Raw genomic sequence first — 17,338 nt, forward strand, 5'->3', positions numbered from 1 at the left:
TCAGTGAAGCTCGTGACATGACTGTGTTTTCTCCTTAAATTAACCTGTCTCAGTAAGATAGTCCAAACACAGCCACCACAATGTTTCTGCCTGTAACCAGTATTAAAACATTGGATTTCAAGCTGTCTTTGTGAAATGTCAGTTTGCAGTCCACAGGGCTCTAGGAAGCAGCCTGTGTCTCTCAGAGCTCAGCTTGGCCATCCAAAGGATGCCAACACCTGGAGAAAACGCTATGTCAGATCATTTTCTGAGACTTTTCCATAGCTGGAAGAGCTAGAAACACAATACATAATATAAGTGCATTTAATGAATATTAATTTCGTAATTTGCTGAAGTAGGAGGAAAAGCTCAATCACAGAAGTAGCCATGTATGTCTATTACTTTAGCTTCTTGATCACATGCCTTAAGGTTTCTCATTGCTTTAGAGAGAACTTTTTTAACATTTAGCAAAAAGAGAGGAAAGAGAAGGTTTCCTTACTCTGTCAAGGCTCTCATATTTTGAGTGATGCAAATAAGTTCTGGGATGTTACAGATCATCCAAAGTATCGCTAGCTAAGTCAAGAAAGGAAAGGACAAATGTCTTAGAACTTCACATAGACCCTTGATGATCGCTTTTCTTAAAAACAGACAATCCCTACCCCTGCAAATAAAAAAAATTTATATTCCTAAATTGCTTTTATATATACCAGAATATGTTAATGATTTGTTTCCCATTTCTGCAAGAGGGTATCTCCTCACTATTTGAAAAATAAGCAGAATTTCAACATTTCATAATTTTAAAATGGAAAAAAAAATCTGGCTGCTCTAGAAATACCAAAATGGGCATCAATTTTTATTACATCTCTTCAACACACTGTCAAAGAAAAAAAGAAAGACAATCAATAATTTTCACTTTCCATGTTGCTGATACCTATCCTCAGATTTATGATCTGATTGGTAAATTCTCCAAAACATGCTGTGACTTTTTTTCCCCCACAGAAAGCAATTACTGGCTTCTTCCAAAGTCATCAGTAAGATCTGTCAACACTTTACTGCATTTACTTTCCTTAAGAGTGATGTTACATTATCTTTTTCTGATGACTCAGTACTTCAAAAGTAAAGTACATGCAGATAAAATGTTTATTTCAGCTTTCTCACAGGCAGACAAAAAGGACTGATTCAAGCAGAATACCTTGCAAGTAAAAAAGATACTTAAATCAGTAATATCTTTGGAGCTGAAAAGGCAATTGGAAACTAATGTTTTAGTAGCCCCACTATAGATACCACACCTGAGAAAGAATGACTGATACTGTTACCTGGAATTGCACCCCTTTGTCAGTTGTTCTTAAAGTTCAGAATTTGGAAGAAGAGGAAGTTAAGATCCATTATACCTGGCAAATATGGGAAGAAAAAAAAATCAACCTACCCTTTGGTAGTCTGTTTCTTCATTATGCAATGTGTGGAGAAAGGAGAAGAATTATTCAGATGGGATGACCATTTAGCCAAGGATGACTTTCCATGAAAAAGCGGAAACATTTTTATTTTATGTTTTTCCTGATTTTCAGAGACTAAAATTAATCTGAAAACAGATTAATCAGATACCTTCCCTGACGTTCAGAATGCAGATTTCCAATGACAAAAGAAAATATCTGACTTAGTATTGTTATATCTTTATGCATGCCTTGTTGTATGAGAGAGAGACATCATTACCGAAGCAAATGGCAACAAACTCTCCTCTTCTCTGCAAGTACTCTGAAATAGTTATTAATGGCAACAGGTAGCAATAAATTGGGATCTAAATACAAAGGGAGCAGAATACAGTGTGCTACACTCTATTAATGCTTTTCTCATTCTGTGTGGATATGTGTTTGTAAAATGGATGGTTTTAGAAGCATTTAACTCCGCAGCCCTCATTGTCTCAAAGAAAATATGAAAAAAAGTGTGAGAAGAAGGAGTGCTCCTTCCCTGAGATTGCCAGCAGATGGATTGCTAGACAGAAGATATGGGCTGACTGGGGAATCCATAAAGATATGTTTTTAACCTGGTAGCCTTGGGGGTTTGCTACTGATCATTTTAAAGCATTCAAGCAATACAGAATCATGCTTCCATTCTTCTTTTGCCATCATAATCCTTAATCTTTCCTGGCTCAGTTTTATTGCTAGTAGCAAGGAAGCTCCCCTCACTTGCACAGGAGTACAAGAGAACCTCAGCAGAATATTGCTCTGAATATTAAATACCAGCAGCAGCCCTCAGTACTTTACTGTCTGGTTGGGGTTTTTTTTTTGTTGTTTTTTTAAATATGACATACCAGCTAGGATAATATTCTGCATATTTGTCAGTGGTAAAACAAGTACTTTAAGCAAAGCATACACATCCCGGTCACTCACTACCCTCCTAGGCATTCCCTGAGTGCCCATCGGGCGAGGGCTGCTGCCCGTAACGCCATGACAGCCGCAGTGTGACCAGCCCCTCAGCTGGCTGCCATCGACTGTACAGCTGGAGTGACAAGCACCAGGTAGAGGTTTGAGTACAAACTCAGAGCAAACAGGTGAAGTACACTGTTTTAATCACTCTCTTCGTCAACAGCTTCTTTACACAATGCAGTTATGTGATGAGATTGCAAATGAAATGTTGAGATACTCAATTTGAATACAGTTGCATGGCAAGACTGTTACATTTTGCAGTAATAGAAAGTGGCAATTTGTTTGCCAGTTTTGGCATCTTATTTGTCATTAATATGTTTACTGTGGACTCACATTAGTGTCTTCACGTTGTTATTTGGCACAAACAAATCCACAGTGGTTCCTACGCACCTCAGAAAGGTGGCCAGTAGGACCTTCTTTAAGCAGTAATCAGTCAAAAAATTAACCTTTCTACCTCAGACTTCTGATTTCATTCTCCATTAGCCCTGTGCTTCCGCTTGTTTGCCCAGCTGAAGATCAGAAGCTCTTACTTCCAGAATGGCAGCAAGTGGGAAAGAAGAAAACCTCAATTCAAGCGATTTCTCCCTGTGAGAAAAACGCTGGGAAGCTGAGGGATAAAATCCGACATATCCAGCCCATCTGTGCAGCTGCACTCCACAGCTGCTAGTGCAAGTCCCAGAGCGGATTAGCAGATGTAGGCTGCTACTCTCCAACATGCAGGTCTTGTCCTCATGGGTCATTCAGCCGTGCTGCCTTGCACCAGCCATACCACTTGCACGTGCAGCGGCCACTTCTCAGAAATCCCACAGCAGCGTGCAGGGCACGCAGGGGTCCCTTGCACAGCTTCTCCCCTTCTCTTTTGTATAGTCGAACCTGTAGCACTTTCAGGTTCAGAGACTTTCTGTAGGACCCCCCACCACGTCCACTACCCCAAATCTGGCACAAAGCTTAATAAAGCAACCCACCAGCCCTTCTGCCTGCATGCTTTTTCAGCAGAGTGACTGAAAGAGCCTCGTCTCTTTGCCTTCACTTTTTTCAATACATACTGTGTGATGAAAACATATGAGCTCATTGGAATTTATAGACAGATTTGGCAAACTTTATATATTTATTTGGGCTCTGAGATCATTTGGACTCTAGGCTCTCTCTCTCTCTCTGTGAATATGAATACTTTTTGCTCTCAACTGCCACCTGTTAGAAATTTTACTATGCATACTGTAATTGGTGCCTACCACATGTGCAAGTCCTTTCCCAAATGCATTAGGTAATAATTACAAAGTTTACACAGAAAATTGCCAAAGTCTACCCTCTAGAGAAAAAAATCGTGATGGGAATCACAGTTCTGTACTTCATTCTTTTGCAAATAAATAGAGGGTTAATACATCAAGCTGCTTGTCCAATACTCCACTGCAACTCAAAGTAAAATTGTGCAATGTTTTATAGTCAATTTACTCTCATGTAACCAAACCTCCAAACATCTGATTCACACTTCTGAAGGGCTCAGTATTAGAAGGTCTGTCTTATAGTAATCAGGGCATCACCAGACAGATGTCCAAGAAACCTGATTGCCAGAAATTCTTTTCTTATGAAAATTCAAGTCTGTATTTTATACAGAAGTTTATATTCCTCGGTGTCTATTTGGTCCAAATTCAAAGTGCTATCATTTGAAGCTTGACCACTGCTAATAGTCAATTTGTTTCTTCTAAAGGTTGTCCGCATTTCTTTTCATCTCTGGCACCAGGCTTTTAAACAATAAGAAACAAAGAAAATTGGGAGGTTGTCAGATTTAATAACAATAAGCTTTCCTGATATGCTAGTATTTGTTTAGCTTTTGGAAAAGTTAAATATCAGAGCTACATATCTTAAAATATTCAGTGCTTTCCTAACCTACTGCAAGGCATATTTTAGTTGGCAACAGCTTATCTCAGAAGTGGTAACAAAAAGGACCAAACTTTGTCTAGCTCCACATCACCCTGACAATTGGTCATAAGTCTGAAGAGGAAGGTGTCTGACCTCTATCATTTTAAATATGATCAGAGCAAATTGCTTTTTCTCAAAACCACAAAATGTGAATGAAAAATGTATTTCTTTTGTGGCATTTTGTTTCTCTTCTGTATAAAAAAAAATCCACATTCTTTACTTTTTTTGCTACTAAACACTGAAGTTTTTCCTTAAAACAAAAAATGTTCTTAATTTTTAAAAAAGTTTTCAAAGAAAATACTTATTATTTTCTAAGTAGCTCTAACTGAAAGATATGGCAGTGTGACACAAAAGAAAACACATAGCAACTTCTTCTTTCTGCAGGATAAAGAGTAAGAACAATAGTTCTTTATTCTCAGAAGAAGAAAGTTCCATTTAAGATTCTTTCTCTTGATACAGATTAACACATATCACTGCACAGATAAAGATGCAAAACCAATTCATTCTCAGTTGCATTAAAATAGACCTCAAACCCCATCCCAGGGCACCTGCAGATGCATTCATATATGGAGGTCCCCGTGCTGAAGACAGTATTCTGTGTACAAAAAGCAAACAAGTGATTATCCTGGGGTTTCCAACTTTTGCTGTCTTTAGGATACACATTTCCACACACCTGGACAGACTATTCTTCTTTTCAGATTTTCTTTTCAGGTATGGAAAGAGGATAAAAAATGTTGAGAGTTTTAAGGTTACTATCATCTCCATTCATGTATGAAACGAAGGACTGTGTACTTTGGATCAAGATTCTTGTGAAAAATGCCCTGTCTCTGTTTTTAGCCAAGAAGTTCAAGAGGTGCTACATTTAATAATAAAGGAATGTCTAATTCTGAGGGCTCTGGGCAGGCTGCTTTTCTATCTGAGACTTTACTAGGTTGTTTTTTGTTTGCTTAAACTCCTAGAAGGCTTTCTGCTAATACTAAATTTAAATAATGTAAATATTCTCTTCTAAAACACCATCAAGATGGATGTTTTAAAATTCTGATGCATAAAACATTGGAAAGGAGCTCTAATACCAAAGTAAGTTTAACACAGCCATTCTTTATCACAATATTTATCAACAATAGCGTTTTGGGGGAAGTTCTTCACATTTTTCAAGAAGCGCTTTCCAGGAAAGGTCGTTTCTGTTCAACTCTTAAACAGGTCTTCTGTCATTCACTGTGAACATAACTGATGGCTTTTGTACTTCATATAGCTAGCATCCACTTGGATTTGACTCTAGATGAACTCCAGTTTAGTTACTGAGACTGAACGAGGGTTTCTAGCCTTTTGCAGATGAAACTGCTAGAAAAATGAGCAACAACCTGCATCTCACTGATAGCCAATGAGTAGGACAATGGTGCAGTAGGAAATAGATAAGTGGATAAACTCACCTGTGAGGCAATAGAGCTAGGTAACTCTGTTGTGCCAAAATTAGCAGAAAGTAAGCTACATCTACTCTAGCTTTCTTTCAGCTTACTGTCAGTTGGCATGTTTTGCCTCCACTGCAGAAAAAAGCTGAGTATGCTGTAAAATGAATGCTTCCTTTCAAAGCTGTCATGCAGACAGACACCCCTAACTGTAACCAGGTAAACCAGATCAGTTCTTTCTGGTTTATTCTAATTTTCTGAGAGGATTGATATTCCAGAATTCATTATCCCATGATCTTCAGACACTCCTGGTGCTGGGTTGTGGCACCAGGCAGAAGGGACATACTCAGTTGGCTAAACAGAAATACAAGTGGTAGGAGGGAGAAACTGGAACCAGTGAAAACAATTCACCATTACACCCCTTCTCATTTGTCTCACCTCACTTGTGAAATCCCAACATAGAGCAAGCTAAAAGTTACGGCAGACTGGGATAGGTGGAATACACTGGGGAAGCTCCGAGCTCCTTGATAATTTCTCCTCTCAGAAGACTGGGGTGGACTATACTTAGATTTACTTTGTGCTCTGGCATGATGAAAAGCAGATTAAGATCTTTGTACCCTAAGTCATCATCTGATTACTTTATTTCAAGCTTCACCGTGTATATAGGATTTAGAGGAACAGGGCTATTCAATAGAAAAAGTAAGCTGCCAGTAACTTCTAGAGTAAATTCTCCATTGCATTATGGCATTTGTATCTTTAAACATGCATAGTTAAAATGATAGGCCTAATCTGCTTAGACATTTAAGAGTGCTTTTCACTTGATTTAACAAAGGAGCTGTAAATGGAATGCAACTGTAATTTGCTCCAATACGCAGAAGTATTGTAAGAAAGACATGCACATGGAAATTAAGGAAACATTATATGCATGCATGCATCTCAATTAATGCCAAGAAAATTGTCAGTAAATACATAAAAGGTAATGTTTGAAACAAAGAAGGAGAGAAATTCTATTAGGCAGTTTAAAAAGTGCATGTAAAGACTAATTATCTGAGTTTTAGAGTGAAATATTTAGGTTAGACATTTGGAAATCATTTCTATTCCTAAGGTAAAATATTTGCCAAGAGATGTGACTGAGACAGCATCACTATATGTGTTCAGGAGTAGACAAGATGAAAACCATATGTATTTAATACAGAAGGAAGTCCTGCAACAGGGCAGGGATAAACTATATGAATTAAGAGATCCTATCCAACTCATTAGACATAAATCTTGAAGGAACCAGCCCTGCAATCCTCACTCACAGACATGGATGATTTCAGTGGGACCATGTAGATGAGCCAGGGCAAACAACTCAAGAACAAAATGTCCTCTAAGATTTAGAATGGTCTGTAAGAAACTACAGTGACAACAGCAAAAAATAGGTAAACAAGTTGAGAAGCTTATTTATCAGAAATGCTTTTGGATTGGAGAGAAAACCAAATTAACTCACTTTTTGCATGCCCATATAAAAGGCTTTAGGTATTAAATAGGACTTTGGAAAAATTTTTTTTTTTTTTCATTTTGTCTTACCTATCCCCTATTGCATATTCACAGAGCATTTTTAAGACCACCTTGACAGCAAGAAAATTTTATCAAGATTTTCTAGGAGTGAAATAATAATGCAGTTATTTACATTTGTGACCACTAAGTGGGTTATTTTCTTGCTTCTCTGATCTGACTATTTAAGTTGTCTGCAGATCTTCATGGAAAGGAAGCAAAGTCTCCAAAAAGGGTCACTCCTGGGCCATACAGAGTGAACAGATTTCCCCCATGATTCACATGGCCTCCATCACAGGACTACAGGAGCTTCTTTTGGAACACAATTATTTTTCTTTTAGAACAACAGTTCATTTCCTTGTCCATTTTATCATGGTCTTTCATGTGGATTTCCTAGAAATGAATAGGCTCAGATTCTCCATTCCCTTCCAGCCACCATTCCTCTGCCACCAGCTCATGAGAAGCTATCTTTGTGTTGCCATGAAATAACTCCTGGGTATCCAAACTAACTCATTTCAGGCTAGTCTTGGAATCTTTCACTATTTTGAGTCCTACAAAGTGTCATGTTCAACGGGGGGCAGATTTTCCCAAGTATAAAAGTGCATTTATGCAATCACTGAACAAAAAGGAATTTAAACTGTATCAGAACATCTTCTATACCTAAGCAGGCTCAAGTTTATCTAGAGCATTTTTCTGCTCTTAAAATCTTCAGAAAGCATTCCACAAACATTCAGCTTTGTGGTTTTGTGTGTGCAATCCTGCCCCAAGTATTATACTTCAGACATGCTACTGCCAGTCTACTAATGACTATGTTGAGCAGTACTGGGCTCAGGACCCATCCTTGCAGAGCCAGCAGTGAACTATTCACAGCTTGTCTTTCGGTATGGCTCTTTAACAAGTTATTCAGATCGCCTTAGAGTACTCGTAACCAGAACTGATTTTCCCACTTTGCCTATGGGAATGCCATGGAGGACAGTGTTAAATGCTCATTAAGGCCCAGCCATATCAGAGTTACTGCTTCTGCTTGTAAGCACTTGCTCGACCAGGTTTTGCATGCACACAGTGACATGGGTTACAACGAAGATCATATGGCCTTTTAAGAAACTGGCGTCAAGTGGGGATGACTGTAGGGAAGGTAAAAATAACATTTGATTTTCATAGGAACAGATATTTCATTAATGAATGTTTTGGGAGCCTAAAGATAGTACCAATGCATACTAAATGACATGTTTTATGAAACTCAAATTTCAGCTGGCAACATATTGCAAATCTTTGCTGGCCTACCAAGTAGCTGAGATGTTCCAGAAAGGCAACACAGGCCTCTGTAGTACAGAATTAGCATTCAGAGAAAGGGATTTGTTTGTTCACAGACTTCCAGCAGATTTGCAGATTTACATACCTCTCACACTATAGAGCTGCAGGCAATTCAACACCTCACTTTTTCTGAACCATGAATTTTATGGAATCTTTCTGCTTTCTCCAGAAAAAATATGCAAAGCCAAGTGGAAGATTTTCACCCTTTGCCAGGTCAAAAGTATGGTGTCATCCTTCTTTCTGCAGCTATAGCATCAGCTTTTAGAGCACAAGCAAAGACTGCAGAATGACAGGATGAGGAAAACTGAAGGATGTCATAAGAAGACCCAAATTTAAAGGTCATTACTTCTACATTATAGGCCTGAAAGTTCTTGTTTCCTTTGTCTTTCCTTCACATATGCACCGACTTTAGAATTGTACTTGCAGAAAAACTTCCAGTTGAAGGCATCAGCAATACCAGAACCAGAACCAAAAGGAGGACTACTTTAAAATCTGACGCATGGGGTGCTAATGTCCCAAGAGAAAGATTTCCCAAAGTCTAAGTGGCATAAGACACACCAGTTTCTTTCACTAGGGACTGATAATAGAACAATGCTTCCCATCGTTGCTTTTGACTTCCCACCTGTCCGCTTTCACTGGGGACTGCATACAACAGGCTGGAGCAGCACTCAGATCCACCTCTCCCAAAGAGAATTAAAACACTCCCCCAGCTCTGTCACTGCAGTGTTCATCTGAACCTCCCCTGCCTAACGTGTGTGCATTCAAAGCCATTCTTCAAGACCTCTCATCCAAAGTCCTAAAGCACACAAACTTGCCAGACAGTAGGGGCAGACAGAAAAATGCCCAAGGAGTTCAAAGTATCTATAACACACTGAACGTGTAAGAAGCAGACTGCATGGGGGGAAGGAACAGAATGTGTCAGGGAAAAAAGCCCCAAAAAAGGTTGGGTGTGAAGAATTGGAATCACAAGAACCAACCCGCACAGCTAAACCCTGAGTTACTACCAGCGGAGAAGAAAAAGCAAATGGAACTGTACAGAAGTGAGAATGTGATACAGCAATTCATGAGAAGAACAGAGTTCCTAACAGAATTAGGAAAAAAGAACAAAACACAATTTAATGTGACTGTGGACAGAGAAAAGATGAGAAAACATCTTTTTCTTGTGCTTCCAAACTGCTTAGTCCTTCTCTACTTCAACACACTTACAAGAGATTTCCACAGTCTACTGCATCTGAGATTCCAGCTCTCTAACATGTTTCCTTTTTAGTCATTGTTAGGGGAGATGGGAAAGGCCACTTTCATCACTACCACTGCAGTTTTCCACAGTGTTCAGGCACGGAACACACACTCTGTAACATTCTTTCAGCACAGTGTACGTTCTCTGCTGGTAATAACAAATATGTTTGCTATCTTATTTATGACATTGAGTATTTTTTGCTATCTTATTTATGAAAATGAGTATTGACTGACACAACATCTTTTATATATAACAGCAGCAATCTTATGACCCCATAAGACAAAACAGATGCTGTGCCATACACTGAAATTATACAGAGACCAGTGAATGGACTAAGCAATTTCAAATGGCTATTACCGATACAGGGGTCCTCAGTCCTGGTACGGCTTACACCACCATGTCTTCTTCAAGACCTTCCTACCAAAGCCTTTCTGTAGCCACAGAGATAAAAAGTTGATGATGATAAATTTGTTAGAAGTTGATAAATAGATGATGCCATGGCTACTAACCAGACAGCAGAGCAAGCGATGTGTGATGTTGCTCACTGGGTTTTTTCTTCTCTCTCTGTAAAGTTACATGGGACACACACAGACTGACTAAGTTCTGAAAGAGAATTGGTGGCACAGGGGTTCGCTGCCACTTGGGGATCCAAGTTCAAGTTGCACTCTGGATCATTACGTACGTAGCCTGAGGTGCTGTTCTGAATTCTGCAGCATGAAATCACAAAGTACTTTGAGACTGGGAAACCAAATGTGAAAGACAGCCTTAGACCTTGCCCTTGAGACTTCTGATGGGACTGATGCTGACGGGGACACAGGTACATCCTATGGCTGGCTGGTACTGTTAAAATCAATAGGAAGATGGGCAAGGAAAAGAATACCATGTAAGCTGTAGAGAGCCTGGCTTCAGTCTTGATTTTGCATCAAACCTTGCACAGTACTATTGCAGAGCAAAGCTGGAGCTGAACACCCAACCAAGTAAAATCTTGGCAGTTTATGCATATGAGTGCATTAAAAGAGATTTAACCAAGGAAGCTTGCTTTCTCTTTTGAAGTTTTTTTTTTACAGAACAGGCTAAGAACACTGCACTTACAAAACTCTTGGGAATATGACAGGGTGCTGGCTTCACTTAAGCAAACTGCAGGACCACATTTCTAAAACACACAAGCCAAGGAAGGGCATGGTAGGCTGCCATTCCCTCAGACATTACAACAAAGTTTATTTATGCAGAATCAAAGGAAACATCAGTGGAGAGCACAGCAATGAAAATGATGACTGAGCTTGACTTCTGACCTCTCTGTTTTTTCTGTCTCTGACCTTTCTACTTAACCAAACTTCAAACTCAGCCTATGGTATGGCAACAGGCCTTCATCCTGCAACGTTTTGAGTGCACTCAGCATTTTGAGGTGCTGCTGGGATGTGCTAAACAGATTATATGCTCAAATCCAGATTTAGGTAACATCTGTGATAGAAAGATGTCCAAATTGTTAGTCATTAGTTGCTAAAAAGGAGGAGTTGTTATTACTATTAATTATCCTCGTTTTATGTCAAACTGATGGTGTCCTGCTTCTCAAAGCTGTTAACTGTCTGTTGTCATATGAGAAACTCTGTGACTTTAAGCAGATATTACGGTGCTGACACAACTTGTCTGTGCTTTCAAAACAGTGTGAATACCTTACTTAGAAGGTAAAAAAATTTTTGCTTGGCCAATCTATGTTTCACATTAGAGCTCCACAGTATGCATGCATTCAAAGTTGGAACACAAAATAGCAAACACGCTACTTTAGCTAGTAATGCCAAGTATGAAATCACTGTGAATGAATAACTTCTATCATACCTGCAGGAACAGATAATTCACATAAAAAGTATTTGCCAATAATTGGAAAAGGTGCCTGCCACAAACATGACATTTTGAGCACACTGAAATTCTACATGCTAGAGAAACACTTAAAAGCAGCTTTGTATTTGGTGGAAAAATAAAAGTATTAGGTGCACACAAACAATATGTGATAAGTATGCACATGAGCATGAGACAAACAGTGCATCAGATGAACTACTTTGCAAACACAGTTTTACCATATTGTCTCCAAAAGTACTATGTGTAAAAGAAATTAGAAATGGTCATTGGCTATATTTTTGCATACATCAGGGTAATGACTTTCAGTGAACTCCAAAAAAGCAATGAGGCTACTAACGATTAGCACTTTAAACACATGTAATCACATGTTGCGATCACTTACTATTCTTCAGGCCAACAAGCAGTTAACTCACAACTTCATTTACTTGGTTCCCAGAAGCTTCATTGGGACTACTCATGGCAATGGAAATTCAACAGGGTGAGTAAGAGGTTCAGAGTTCAGTATTTAGCTTTTGCTTGCTTAAGTTAATGCAATTTAAAAAATGCAAGGGAAGAATATTTTACTAAGCAATAATAGTTAAAAACCATTCATCTACTTAACTAAACCCCCACAATTTGTTTAAGAAAATGAAATCACTGACTTACAGTTTGTTTTACCCTGAAATAAACAAAGTTCACTTACCATATATTCCATGTTGGAAGCAGGTGGGAAGACTTTGCCTCTGACTTGATTATGATAATCAAGAATGGCAATCATGTCATTTTGTGAAATGTAGCGCTTCCGCCTGGCTTTGGGAATTTTTGCAGAGTCCAGATGAGCTGCCAAAGCTGTCTCAATGTCAGTGAAGTTATTGTCTGACAGGAGTAGGTCAGTGGAGTTGGGTAACACTAATGCACTTGTTTCACAGAGAATGGAAAATAAGAAAGCACAACTGATGGCAGTGATTACTGTCATTTTGGGGCCAAAGGAGAAAGATAGGCCACAGAGGTACTCTGCTTTAAGTCAGGACAGTAGAAAACAGATCTGTAGAAGAGAAGATGTCAAAGCTGTGATTCTGTACATCTGGGTAGCAAGACAAAGTGAACTGGCAGGCTGTGATCAGAAAAATGATTCTGCCTGTCAGCCCAACCATAAAAACAATCCAGTCAGAACACACGTTAGTGAGCAATTTTCAATAACCATATAATCACCATAAGTGATATGTTCTTACTGCAAACACACCAAATGAAGTATCATTATACCATGAATTACATGATCAGAACTAGTAGTATTCCTGAAATAGTGACAGTGCTATCACACCAGATCAGTCCATAAACCACAGTGTAAATCTTTTAATGGGGAGATTGCAAGAAACCTCACAGAATGTTTTCCACTGAAAATGAAAAATACATTCCAGGCTATGCATCCCACATGCATGGATTGTTTTGACACAATGTGGCACAGATAAACTAGTAGGCAAAAGAAAACATATAAAGCATAAAAGCAGGACATCTTAGAAATAGCATTCAAGTCTTAACTTCAGCAAAATGTGATGAGCATTGATAAAACTGCATGCAAAGCAAACTTACTGAGTTGAATGGCTTACCTCTGGATAATACCAAAAAAAAAAAAAAAAAAAGAATACAGTCTATTGTTCTCCCAGTATATATAGCACTCTCCTGTATGATGACAGGAACCTTTGTGAAGGAGTGTCTCTTATTACAAACCCCCAAAGAACAAAACTCTGCTGGTTTTGGAGCTTCTGGCCACAGGAGCTGCTAACAGCTTTTATATGTTACAGTCTGTATGAGCCAGAACAGGCAGTTTCTCTAAAGGTCTCGCTTAGCCAAAACGAGAGGGGAGGAGTTCTGCAAAGCACACAGGCAGCGATTGGGTGGCATCCCCGGAGTGTAGGTGGCTTGCATATTCAGTCACACCCCCAGTTTCTATAGTACAAAGAGGCAACATGCAAGACTCGCTTTTTTTTTTTTTTTTTTTTTTTTTTTTTCCCCCGGTACTTCCTACCTTTTTTTCCTCCGTGGTTGGTTTGGGGTTTGGGGTTTTTTTGGTGGTGGTTTTTTTTTTTTTTTTTCCTCTCCTCACTTCACGAGCATCACGCTGGCTTGGCAAACGTTATTTTACGCAGCTCTTCGAGCACCCGAGGGGCAGCATGAAGCGCGGAGAGTTCTCAAACCGCTCTTGCCCCACTCACAGGAAACGGAACCGCAGCAACGCCGTGCCGTCCCGTCCCACGCCGTGCCGTCCCGGGGGGCAGCGTGGCGGGGAGGGAGGTTGTCTGTCCCGCGAGGCACGGCTGGCAGCGGGCGGGCAGGCTCCGCTCCGCTCCGCTCCGCTCCGCTCCATTCATGGCGGAGCACGGCGGGTGCCCGGGCTGCCGCTCCCGCCTCCGCACCGCTCCGCCGCCCGCTTCGCTCCCCCCTCCGTCCTCCGCCCGCGGCCGCTCGCCCTCGCAGGCACAGGCACACGGGAGAAAACTCGAGGCAGGTTGTGGCGAGGCAGTATCAGTTACCTGAACGCCTGCCCGTGAGAAACTGCGGGAGCAGCAGGACCGAAAGCTCTCGCCAGTGCCTGGGAGACATCTGGTTCACATTAGCTAGCATATAGCTGGAATTATTTAAGCGCAGAATGGTCCAGCCGCTCACGCAGCAGAGCTAAGGGCATTACGCTGAGGCCGTGACGAAAGCTAGCGGAGAGCAGCAACAGCAGCCAGCAATTGTGTACTGGGGACAGGGGATGGGAGCAGCACAATCTCAGGCTGATCCCCTGCCAGGGCCGGGCGACCTGGGGCAACCCGTAAAATCAGACCCTTAAAAATGCAATTACAAGATTTTGCGACATCATAAAGGAGCTAGGAGAGAGAAACACAACCGGTTTGATATTACACAAAAACTTACCGAGTGCTCAAAAGTTTCAGTAGCTCTAGTAAAGAAGCAATATGGGAATTAAGTATTAAGGAAGCAAAGTCCAGTAGTTAGAGCACGGGGCTGGAAGCCAACGCTCACGCTCTCCTTTTGGCTCTGCTACTCGCTCACTGTGTGGCCTAACCCAAGCCATTTAATCTCTGTGTGCAATCTCTACAATGGTATAATAGTCTTCTACAGACATGTTGTAAGGCTCAAATAACTAGTGTTTGATAATGTGCTTTGCGATGAAAGGTGTTAAGTAAGTATAAAGTATCATCACTGGTTATATTACTAGATGTATACCCAGCCTGTCCAAAACTGCTGCTTACAATGCAGCTGCAGGTATTCCTTTACATGATTATACAAGAAACTTTGTTTTGTCTTTGCAGTACTAGGTGTTGGATGGTTCGTTTCATCCAATTTTCTTTCTTCTGAAATAAAGTGCATATTTCCTTATGTTAATGTCAAGAACTGTCCTCCCATTGTTTGAATACAACAGGAAGAATTCTCAGCTCCTTTGAATTGTGGCAGGTCCTTTGATTTCATCTGAGCTGCAATAAGTTATCAAAGGGAAGACACCAGCTTAACATCTCAGGAAGTTCAGAGGGTAGATTTTACTAGTTAGTCACATTTTAGATTGCTGTAATTATTTCCTCATACTCACCCTGTGGCAGTACTTGGGGGCTGTTATGACACAGGGCTCTACACAGAACAGCTAGGATGTACAAGCAAATGCTGTAAAATAGCCATAACATTCACAGCTGTAAAATTGAGCTGTACTTCCCTAAGAACAGGCCACCTTATGAGATTTCTTTTATTTCCATTGCTTGTGGTTATTGCCTAATTATTTATTTCCATGTCTAGCAGGCAGTCAGTGTAACTACTCATCTAAACGTAGAAAAAACCATTATGAGCAATACTAACAGCACAATTGCAAAAAGTATACTGTGAACATGAAAGGCCTTAGAGTGTGAGGCTTGACCCAAGCCTCTTGTACTGATAAGTTCTCAAATAAGAAGCAGTGGCAAATACTGAAAGAGCAATAGTAACTCGCAAGCTTGATGACTAAGGTACCGTAGACAATCACATGCACGTGTGCATTCCATTTTCTTCTGAAATAACTGAGTCAATGACCTGACATGCAGTGAAAATTAGCAAGCAAGACCAATGAAGCCACACTAAAGTCCTCATGAAGGTCCACGCCAAGGAGACGAATGGATAAAATGAGGAAGAATGAAGAAAAGAAGTATCGAAGATGTCTGCAAGCTTATAAGGAGAAAAATGAGAAGTGGATGGAACTATCTGCAACATATACAAGAAGAACTATTTCCCAACTCTTCAGCCCACTCGGAAAAGACAAAGAGAGGACAGACCAGTGACAAAAGGCTATTACAGGCCAGAGAGACAGATTAGTGAGATGGTGGAATGAGTCAAAATATGTGTAAACCTAATTAAGAACAGAATGTGTCAGCGGAGGTGGCCACAACATGGTTACTGAACAGTCTGGAAAAAAAAAAGGGCAATAATTCTTGTACTTAATGTCGGCAAATGTTACCAATGAAGAAAGTTAGACAATCAAGAATGAGAAAGAATGTCGAAGAAACTAAGAAAGAAAAATAATTCGGTTAATCTTTTGAAAGAGTCTCTCAATTCTAGGAAATGGACTCGATTTTAAGGTTTGACTAGAAGATAGCTACTTTTTCACAGAAACAGTGTTCACACATAGGAAGAAAGCAGAAACGGTACTCTGGGTTTGTGTGGGCAATACAATATATTAGCATAAGATCTAGATTTTATCTGGGAGATAGGCTGCACAGAGGCGTGAGTCAAAGAGAACAGGATATAAGTTTATGAAATACACCATCTTTATCTTCATTGCACAATAAAAGCGATGACTCGCAACACTCACGGTTCTTCTGCAGTGTATTCCTTGGATTAAGAATATAAATTCTGATCTTCTAATCATCCATTGCTCAACAAAGTAGCATGAACTTTATCATTTTGACTGACATTTATTTTAGTAAATGAATCATGACTGTATAGAAGCTGAATCGTCATCATTTAAGAATAGTGTATTTATACCAAATTAATTTTATGCTGGTTGCTAAGATGTTAAGCTTGAAACATTTAGCATAATTTATTTTACTACTAGCTGCCTTAGAAATACCTGCCTGGGATTCCAGATACTTTTGATACTATAACTTTAATGCCAGACAATTCTTTCATAAAATTAAAACACAAAGTGCATATTTTTTCCTGTTCTGAATCTCCAGGCGTAGTAAAGATCAAAGTCCCACACATTCAAATTTCTCCCTTGTATTTTTGATACTTCATCATACTGTTAGCCATCATACAGACACAATGAAGCATTGAGAAGCTAAGTAGCATACCTGTAATTACTCAAGAATCATGTAGAGAGCAGTAGCTTGACCTGAGCTCTGCCAGGTCCGAGACGACAGATCTATTTCTACTTCTGGATCATCCTGGGAAAGAAGGTAAGTTTCCTACTGTATCTCAAGGAAGGGGGGAAAAAAAAAAGGATGGCCTTTTTAGCACAAAGTGAATTCAGAATAAGAAACAAATTATTCATTCCAGAATGCTTTGGCAATACCTACCTCCATCTGGCAGTATGGTGACAGAAATGTCATCAACTACAGCAGTGTCATAGATGAAGTCTGAGATCACAAGCCAATCAAGTCTGTAGTGGTAGTTTTCAGTCTAAGATTTTAACAACCAACTACTGAGTGTCCAAAGAGCTATCT

The 17,338-nt window shown here is 39.8% G+C and overlaps 1 protein-coding gene across 4 annotated transcripts in view; it reads right to left on the reverse strand.

Moving 5' to 3' along the window:
- Positions 1 to 13,576, reverse strand: part of PI15 (peptidase inhibitor 15) — a 28,929-nt gene extending 15,353 nt beyond the window's left edge. For all 4 annotated transcript variants that reach the window (XR_003923123.1, XM_030012565.2, XM_030012564.1 and 1 more), the window contains exons 1-2: positions 13,259 to 13,576; positions 12,355 to 12,696 (exon numbers count right to left, since the gene is read on the reverse strand). Coding sequence is in view for 3 of the 4 variants with exons in the window: in XM_030012565.2 (XP_029868425.1) it covers positions 12,355 to 12,627 (273 nt within the window). In the remaining variant the exon portion in view is untranslated. The remainder of the gene's footprint in view (positions 1 to 12,354; positions 12,697 to 13,258) is intronic.
- Positions 13,577 to 17,338: the final 3,762 nt, after the last annotated feature.

Source organism: Aquila chrysaetos, chromosome 4 (assembly GCF_900496995.4).
Source record: "Aquila chrysaetos chrysaetos chromosome 4, bAquChr1.4, whole genome shotgun sequence".
Classification (NCBI taxonomy): Eukaryota; Metazoa; Chordata; class Aves; order Accipitriformes; family Accipitridae; genus Aquila; species Aquila chrysaetos.